The sequence below is a fragment of the Leguminivora glycinivorella genome, chromosome 25 (assembly GCF_023078275.1).
Source record: "Leguminivora glycinivorella isolate SPB_JAAS2020 chromosome 25, LegGlyc_1.1, whole genome shotgun sequence".
NCBI lineage: Eukaryota > Metazoa > Arthropoda > Insecta > Lepidoptera > Tortricidae > Leguminivora > Leguminivora glycinivorella.
In genome coordinates, this window is record NC_062995.1 from 1622039 (window position 1) to 1632326 (window position 10288).

At 41.1% G+C, this 10288-nt stretch overlaps 1 protein-coding gene across 1 annotated transcript; it reads left to right on the top strand.

The window, feature by feature from the left end:
* The first annotated feature begins 418 nt into the window (after window positions 1-418).
* On the top strand, window positions 419-9844 carry LOC125239491. The gene is made up of 7 exons (XM_048147105.1): window positions 419-649; window positions 2281-2487; window positions 2930-3098; window positions 3842-4123; window positions 4596-4749; window positions 8190-8347; window positions 9445-9844. The coding sequence occupies exons 1-7, from the start codon at window positions 419-421 to the stop codon at window positions 9570-9572; spliced, it is 1329 nt and encodes a 442-aa protein (XP_048003062.1). The 3' UTR covers window positions 9573-9844.
* The last annotated feature ends 444 nt before the right edge of the window (window positions 9845-10288 follow it).

Sequence of the window (10288 nt, forward strand, 5' to 3'; positions counted from 1 at the left end):
AGGACGCTTTTAATTTGTTACCTAGTAGGGTCGAAAGGGCTCGTGATTCTGAGTAGGAAAAACATTAAATTTACCTATTTTGAAAAAAAAAAGGTTTTCAATCTTTTTTCGCGAAAATGCCCATATCATCATCCTCCTCCTTGCGTTATCCCGGCATTTGCCACGGCTCATGGGAGCTTGGGGTCCGCTTTGACAACTAATCCCAAGGTTTGGGCGTAAGCACTAGTTTTACGAAAGCGACTGCCATCTGACCTTCCAACCCGAAGGGTAACTAGGCCTTATTGGAATTAGTCCGGTTTCCTCACGATGATTTCCTTCACCGAAAATGCCCATAAATCGCAAGCAAAAATATTTCCAAAAACCTTCACAAGTCATGCCAACTATACCAGCACAATCACCAATCTCATTCAATCCCACAATGTTGTTTAACGCGCACCTGCTCACAGCATTATCACTCCTAACTTTATCAAACGCGGGCCACATGGCTCAGAACACTTCTGACGTCATCACGACGTATATGGGCCATTCTGACGTGCAGCCGGTGTTTAGGAAGGGGAACGAAAAAGGGGGGAGGAGTGCGGGAGAGAGGAAGGGGGATAAATTGAAGAGTGAAGAAAAGGAGAATGATTCGGACTATTTGGAGCAAACGGTATTTTTTTAATTTTTTTATTGTTTGTAGATAAAAACGATATTTTTATTTTAGTCACAAAAAGTCGCTGTTTTTTTTTAAGCATGGACAGGTGATGTGTCATTTTTACACGGAGTCCTATTTTTAACCCCCGACGCAAAAACGACGGGGTGTTATAAATTTGACGTGTCTGTCTGTCTGTCTGTGTGTGTGTCTGTCTGTGGCTGTGGCATCGTAGCTCCCGAACAGATGAACCGATTTAGATTTAGTTTTTTTTTGTCTGAAAGCTGAGTTAGTCGGGAGTGTTCTTAGCCATGTTTCATGAAAATCGGTCTACTATGTCGCGGTCGGAGTTTTTTTCAAAATTTTAATTTTGTGGTTAGGTTATATTATAAAGAAAAACGCATGAAAACTCTAAAATTCGTATTACCTGGGACCTAAGACTGAGCTAGATCGATATTCGATATTTCATTCCCGAGACTCCTGCAAACAAATGTCAGCGAAATCGTTAGAGCTGTTTCCGAGAGTAACTCTTATCAGTTAAAAAAATTTAGCATGGTTAGCGTATCGTAACTGGTGAATTTCCAATATGACTTGGAACTCCGGTTGCCGTTTAAGAAGTTTAACACTCTTACGGTAGATGTCGCTGCGGGTCCCATTGACCTTGGTAGTGGAAGATTTCGCTGGCTTGGTTGAGGTCTTGGTGGCTCGGTTGGCAGAGCGCTGGAATATTGATCCAGAGGCCGTGAGTTCAAGTCTCACCCAAGGCAGACATTTTCCACTTTTAAATTTATTCTAAGCCTAGTGGCATCGATTGCAGACGTTTCTGCTAATCAGAAGTTAAAAAAAAACATAAGTATGTATCTCTCCACTTCAAAAAGAGTCCTCATGCTTCAAGTTCAATAAACACTGTTTCCCTTATTAATAAAAAGTTACTGAACTACAGTACCGGTCAAAAGTTTGAGTTCACCCTTTGATTTCGGTACAAATGAGTACTTTTGTACGATAATTATCTTCGGTTTGGCAGTCGAAATATGTTTTCAACTTATATTTATTGTTTTGTGGAGATTTGTTTTACTAGTTAGACACAATTCACGTACCCTTCTTTCACTAAAATCTAATAAACATGACGGCAAAATGCTAGTTATATTTATGGCCTTGCCTTTGCCACTAATTGAGACACATCTTTACACGAAACACAGTTTTAGCCAGATAATATAGGCCAAATAATTATTTAGCCTATAAGATTTGAGGAAAACAGATGTTAAAAAAAATTAAATTGTTTACGAAACAAATTTTGACGTCTGAACTACAAAAAACTATCTCTCTAAAGCAGTCAATTGTACTGAAAACAAGGAGTGAACTTAAATTTTTGACCGGTACCTGTAAGTAGCTAGTAATTGTCCCTTTCTCTCAAATACATAAGTCAACATGACAAAAAGGGACAAAACACTTTTTTACTAATCAGTTTAGTAACTTTATTAATAAGGGGGTGACTTATATTGACCGGGATATAGACCGTGATTACTTACATTTTTTATTTTTGTCAAGCTCTCGATATTTCGACGCAATATAAGTCTAATCGTACCGTGAATCATTTTTAAATGAATCGTGAATTGTTTCAATTCCAACAAAAACTCGTTCTATTGCAGAACCATAAGGACTCTTCTGACGTGCAACGCCACATGGCCCACACCACTTCTGACGTGATCACGACGTACATGGGCCATTCTGACGTGCAGGCGCCGGTACAACCGTTTAGGAAGGGGAACAAAAAGGGGGAAAGGGGTGGGAAGGGGAGGGGGGATAAGTTGAAGACTGAAGAGAAGAAGAATGATGAGGATTTTTTGGAGCAAACGGTAAATTTATATTTTTACTAGCTTTTGCCCGCGGCTTCGCTCAGGTTAGAAAGAGACAAAAAGTAGCCTATGTCACTCTCCATCCCTTCAACTATCACGTCAATTCATCGATCCGTTTTGCCGTGAAAGACGGACAAACAAACAGACACACACACTTTCCCATTTATAATACCTACTAATAATATTTAACATAGAAGATACGATTTTAATATTTTTAATAATGATACGTTCTCATAATCTTCACCATTATTTCACGCAGACTAAATTGTCGGTAAAAATTTAGTGATTTTAAATAGTATTAAGTAAAAAAAGTGCCATCATCCCGAAAACCATTAAAGTCAAATTCGCTTAAATGTGATAGCTAATAAGATGTCCTGTCACCCCCTTTCGTATCGGCGTTGTTTTCGGGACACCATGTATAAAAATATTGTTTTTATTTCAGACCGCACACCCAGAAACGGGCAACGACGTGGTATTCATACCATCTGGGAACAACGACCCCAGTTTCCGAAGGTCAGGCGGGGCGAGACGAGACGAATACTCAGTAAAAGACATGATGGAGCGAGTGGCTGTAGGAGATGTGATCAACGAGCGATATAGGACTGAGACAGGTACGATGCCACAGACAGACACACACACATACTGACTGACAGACAGACAGTTCATACCATCAAGGAACAACGACCCAAGTTTCAGAAAGTCAGGCGGGGTGAGAAGAGACTCAGTAAAGGACACGATGGAACGAGTGGCTGTAGGAGATGTGATCAACGAGCGATATAGGACTGAGACAGGTACGACGCCACAGACAGACTGACTGACAGACAGACAGTTCATACCATCTGGGAACAACGACCCCAGTTTCAGAAGGTCAGGCGGGGCGAGACGAGACGAATACTCAGTAAAAGACATGATGGAACGAGTGGCTGTAGGAGATGTGATCAACGAACGGTATAGGACGGAGACAGGTACAATGCCACAGACAGACACACACACAGACTGACAGACAGACATAGACTGACTGACAGACAGTTCATACCATCAGGGAACAACGACCCAAGTTTCAGAAAGTCAGGCGGGGTGAGAAGAGACTCAGTAAAGGACATGATGAACGGTATAGGACAGAGACAGGTAATTCAGCTGTTAAACAAAAAAAAAACTAAATCTTAATCGGTTCATCCGTTTGGGAGCTACGATGCCATAGACAGACACACAAACAGACAGCCAGACATGTCAAACTTATAACACCCCGTCATTGTCGTCAGAAATGACCCTTTACTCAAATCCTGTATAACCTGTAATCTGTTTGCCATCAATAAAACCTGTATAAATAAATATAAATATTTGATTATTTCAGAGGCCCCAGCAGAAGGCGCAGTGGTCTTCAAGCCCGGAAAGAACGACGAAAGAACAGAAGAGAAGATAAAGCACGAAATGGACGACGAGAGAATAGAACAAGCCGTCAAAGAATACAAGGAGATCTACGAGAATCCTATGGATTGCGAGAATTTAGACTGCGAGAACGTTCTCGAAGCCGTCTGCGGGGTGAAATTGGAAAATAAAAGGCCTAAATACAGACTGTTTAAGAATGAGTGCTTTTTTAGGAAGGTCAACTGTGGATTGAAGTACGATTACAACAGTAAGTATTTAGAGACAAAGACGACCGGTCTGGCTCAGTCGGTAGTGACCCTGCCTGCTAAGCCGCGGTCCTGGGTTCGAATCCCGGTAAGGGCATTTATTTGTGTGATGAAAAAAAAAATTATTAACCAAGGGAATTTGTTTAAAATACAGTATGCAATTAATGGTGGTAAATCTATGGTCTATTTGTATGGCCAACTTAGGCTCCTGACCCCCCCCCCCTGGATCCGCGCATAACACTTGTAACATTTCGTCGTACTCATGGATTGTGACCGTGTCAGCACAACCTAGATCAACCTAGATAGACATTTAGCGTAACATGTCCTGTTCGATGCCGCGTAGTCCGGTCCGTCACCATGTCACAAGTGTGGACCCAGCTTTATATGAGCTCAGAAAAATAAATATAATCTGAACAGTAGCAGTGTTCCCATACTAAATATTCAAGGTTAAATTCTTTTCATACTATATTTCAGGGTATAGAACAGTGTCAATCGACCAATGCGACGGAGTGGGTAGCCACCTGCCTCCCCAGGAGCACACTGGCTGGATCCAGTACCAGCCCAGACCCTTGCCAAGAAGCCAACCGAGCGGTGGGCAGACAAGCGGCCGACGAACCAATAGCAGACGGTATTTTACACATTATTGCAAATAAAGAGTGAACGGCATCTTCTGGGCGAGCTCACTCCATCGTAGGCCACGTATTTGCCTTTGGCTAGTCTGTGGCCAAGAGTAAGCCCATTTTTTATATAAAAAAATGTTTTTAAGGGTGCGCGCCCACGGACGACACAGTTGCTCGGCGACTTTCGTATTTGTATTAAAAGTTGCGTCACCTCGTGTGCGCACTTTCATATTTACTAGGCCATGGTCGCGACAAAAAAGTCGATGCCAAAAGTTGACCGTGTGCGCGCTCTCTGAGACGCTATAGGTTCCCGTGGCCGAATGGAATTTCTCCGACGCGAAACGAAAACGAAACGCCGCGAAAGGTAGTCTGGCTCTGTCGCGCCGATACGCACGAGCGATAGAGATAGATGTCTCCGAGCGTTTCGTTTCGTGAGCGTTTGTGCCATTTGGCTACGCACCCTGGAGCACAGTATAATAAAGAGTACTATCGTACAGTATGGCCACTCCCCGCTGAAAGTGCCGCCCACCCCCTCTCGGTTACCACACAGTTACCGCCTGTCAAAAACGCGAACAGTCGACCTGTCATATTTCACTCATACAAGCATAGTACGCGTTCACCTACACGAGCTTAGACTGTGTGCTAGGAACGCGCCTCTTTCATATATTTGATCGCCAGGGACCGAGGTGGGCCTGGAGCGAAAATGCTTAAATGGAAAGGAGCCCCAACTTTCAATTTGAGAATTTTAGCTAAATATACTAGTTAAAAATATTTTAAGCGGGTTACTCACGTATTAAGTCGATATAGCGTTCGACATGTTTCGGTCCAATTTCGAGGACCTTTCTCATGAGTTTCTCGCCACGGTGACGTCGCCCGCGCCGCCGACCCCCCTTGCGCCTGTCCTCAGCAGCTACGCGCACCGAGCAAGCGCCCGCAGTATGCGTCGCGCGTAAAACGTCGTTTGGTCGTGTTTTGGAGTTAGAGTTACACATGTCTTTGATGATATAGAACCCCTTTCTATCGGGAGTATAACAAATTTGCTCATATTCTGAAATGTATGGGTCTTTTAGGCTTAAAATTAGATGGCGCTGTTGTGCAGACTGGAAGTGACCAAAATCATATTTTCCCCAAATATTTTAGCGTGTTTTTATTTTTTTTAATAATTTATTCAACTTGCCTTGTATGTTAGTGTGCGTCAAAACGTAGAAGCTAAATTTGACCTGCTTCCCGTTTTCCAATTGAGCTGAAATTTTGCACATGACAATGCAATATTATGGTATCATGGCGCTGATCTGATGATGGAGCAGAAAGGCGGTCATAGGAACTTTGTTATGAAACGTCGTATCACATCGAGTAAGGGGATTTAAGAAACATCTCGGAGAGCAGTAGATGACTGTTGAAAAAAAGGTACAGACGGCGATAAAAGCTTGTGCCAAAAATGATATTTTTGCAAAATGTTATCATTTCTTTATTTTAATACCTATCATGATATCACGTCAATACACCTTTTGAAAAAAAAAATTAGGCATCATCGTTGTAGTTATGAATTATGATAGTATTTAATAGATGGCGCTAAAAAATGGAGCTAATTGTAAATCATATATAAATAATCCTTGATTTATAATAATGAAACACAAAAATTGTTCCAGAGATTATCCCATTCTCAATCCCGTACCGCTCAGAAAAAGCTACAACGAGCGAAAAGTGGAAAGATATCCGAACGGCTTCAAACATGACGTCATAGCCAGCCAGTCTCAGTACAGATCCAAAATGATGCAGTATCTAGCGAGAGCACTAGGGACAAGACCGGGATAGGGTGAACAAGCGAATCAGTCACATATCAATAAAAATAATTTTAACGCAATACAATTTATTGTATTAGAGCCTCCCCAAATATTTAAGCGTTTCTTTTTTTTTGCCACTTTTTTAAAATTTTGTTATTTTCTACTCAGAATCAGTAGCCTTTTCAATATTAATAGTCAAAAAAAAAAATTGTCCCATATGATTTTTTTCTTATTTTGTTACCATATTTCACACAATTTGTATAGAGTAACAAAAGAGGAAAGTAACAAAGTATGGGACACTTATTGTCTCTTATTAAGAATAGAAGCAGTAAATGTTAATAAAAAGGTTATACACGTTACACTTTCGTGAGACATATTTAAATAATAAATGAATCTACGGTTGTACTCACGTTTTTATATCGCTATTTGCTGCGACATGTTTCGGGCCAATTCGGAGGCCCCTCTTCAAGTGAAGAGGGGCCTCCGACTCCTAGATTCATTTATTAATAAAAAAGTTCTTGACGTATACGGAGTTATTTGTCTTTAGGGTCTCCCCACATATGTATATATCAAAGACAAACAGACAATGTTTACTCCTTCACGGCATAGAGGAATAAGTAAGGGAAGAGTTGTTACTCTATTTATTATTTATTTATTTATTTTAGGTAATTACAAACATAAATCTCTAATTAATTTACATAGTATCGTTAAACCAATAAGGTTTGTCTCGATACATCAGTAAATGGCGGTTATTTGTATAAGCATAGTTAAGTGACATCTAGCGACAATCACGCGTCAACTAGCGTAAATTATCAGTACTGCAACTTGTCAATAGAGGTCGCGACGAACGAAAAGTCTAATGCTCACCAATTTCTAGCTAATATTACAATATAATCAGTATTCTGTTTTCAATTCCTTCAACTGTTATAATATTCCATTTTTGGCTGACGAGACACAGTTGCCACCTAGTATCGAGTAGTGGTACTGATAATTCACGCTACTTGACGCGTGATTGATGTTCACGGTCATGTAAGCGTTAATTAACTATACCTTAAATACTCGTACTCATCAGAGTCAGGTGCTAAAAAGGGAAAATGATAACTTAACAAAGAACGTGTGCTGTGACACCAGTGATTTTAGTGTAGCGTGTGCTGTGAAGACGGGAGATAGACGCTGTGAATCATTGAAAGAAAGGCTTTTGTTTAACAGATTATGTTGTACTTTTTATGTAAAATAAACAATAGCAATATTCATCCAGAGCGATGACAGCCAACTCGATGTTCGGACACGTACACGCCTGTTTGCGCCTACACGTCCAACCGGGCCAGTTTTGCTTTACTACACTGTGACTATAGTATAATAAAGAGTACTATCGTGCAGTATGGCCACACCCACTCAACGCTGAAAATGCCACCGGCTCTTAGTTACCGTCTGTCAAGAACGCGTTTTTTTTACATTTGATCGCAATTGTCGAAGGTGTGTCGCCAGTAGTGTCCAAGTTGTGTCGCCAGTGTCCGAGGTGTGTTGTGACGCCTGTAACTTTAATATAGCGTGTGCTGTGAAGACGGGAGCTAGACGCTGTGAATAATTGAAAGAAAGGCTTTTGTTTAACAGATTATTTTGTACTTTTATGTAAAATAAATAATAGCAATGTTCCCATCCAGAGCGATGACAGCCAACGCGGACGGTCTCCCGTGTAACCACTACTGCCCGACTCGATGTCCGGACATGTACACGCCTGTTTGCGCCTACACGTCCAACAGGGCCAGAGTGTTCCAGAACCATTGCCAGCTGGATCTGCAGTCGTGTAGCGATGGGTCAGGTATGTACCCCCTTTCTCCCCACTCAGCACACCTCAGACAATGGCGACCAAATATATTAGAGAAATCGAACACGACCTGTCTTATCCGACTCATACAAGTATGGTACACGTTCTACATGAGCTTAGAACACAATGCGTGTAAGAACACGCTTCTTTCATCCATACTAACATTATAAATGGGAAAATGTGTGTGTCTGTTTGTTTGTCCGTCCTTCACGGCAAAACGGAGCGACGAATTGTCGTGATTTTTTAAGTGGAAATAGTTGAAGGGATGGAGAGTGACATAGGCTACTTTTTGTCTCTTTCTAATGCGAGCGAAGCCGCAGGCAAAAGCTGGCAACATTATAAATGGGAAAGTATGTGTGACTGTTTGTTTGTCTGTCTTTCACGGCAAAACGGAGCGACGAATTGTCGTGATTTTTTAAGTGAAGATAGTTGAAGGGATGGAGAGTGACTACTTTTTGTCTCTTTCTAACGCGAGCGAAGCCGCGTGGCAAAAGCTAGTACTTAATATTTGTTCGCCAGTGTCCGAGGTGTGCTCTAGTTGTATCCCGAATGTTTTTTTTTTCTTTTACAAGGTTTTATTTAATTTCACCTGTCCCGTTCGTTGTCTGTCTGTAATCATATCTTGCAAGTTCAATTTGACCCACTTTCCGGTTTCCGACTGAGCTAAAATTTTGCACACAATATGTAAATCACGTGACAATGCTATATTATGGTACCATGGAGCTGATCTAATGATGGAGCAGAAAGGTGGCCATAGGAACTCTGAAATGAAATATCGTATCATCGAGTCAGGGGTATTTAAAAACGTCTCGGAGAGCAGTAGGTGATTGTTTAAAGAAAATTACAGTCGGTGATAAAAGCTTGTGCCAAAAATATTTTTAACTTCTGATTAGCAGAAACGTCTGCAATCGATGCCACTAGGCTTAGAATAAATTTAAAAGTGGAAAATGTCTACCTTGGGTGAGACTTGAACTCACGGCCTCTGGATCGATACTCCAGCGCTCTGCCAACTGAGCCACCAAGACTTCAACCAAGCCAGCGAATAGATATATTTAGCGATATTTTTTTGGGAAAAAACTTTTTTTTTTCAGTGTGGCAAGAGCGCGCACTGGCAGAATGCGCAGGTGACGTACGCGCAGAAGTGCATGAAAGGGCGGCCTTCATTAGTTGGATGCAACGAATGGGAATTTTGGACAAAAAGGGACACCTAGTCATGTAATCACATTTAAATAAATCAGAACATAATGCCGGCGACATTTCAATAATGGATTTTTGTAATTATTTTTAGTTATGGTTTCTTTTTTGTAGAATTTTAATTAATAAATCAAATCAATCAATAGGTATTTAAAAAAAATAGGTTTAGCGTGCGTAGCATAATGTACAGTCACCGTCATAAAGAAGTGATTGACGGCGACCGGTCTGGCGCAGTCGGTAGTGACCCTGCCTGCTACGCCGCGGTCCCGGGTTCGAATCCCGGTAAGGGCATTTATTTGTGTGATGAGCACAGATATTTGTTCCTGAGTCATGGATGTTTTCTATGTATATATGTATTTGTATATTATATATATCGTTGTCTGAGTACCCACAACACGGTTCTTGAGCTTACCGTAGGCCTCAGTCAATCTGTGTAGGAATGTCTTATAATATTTATATTATATTACAGGTACAGAAATCATCACTTATTTATGCCGGTGAATGTACAAACGCTCACGATAATATCTCTTTCGTAGCTATCTATCTCTATCGCTCTTGAGACTTGGCGCGACAGAACTAGACTACATTTCTGCGGCATATATTTGTATATTTTTCTGAAAAATGCTACGTTTATTTTACTTTCTGAATTCAATGTTTGCGTTTATATTTCCGAGCTCATATAACCCGGAAACCTTCAAATCAAGGGTGAACCAGGCATCTTCTGGGCGAGCTCACTCCACT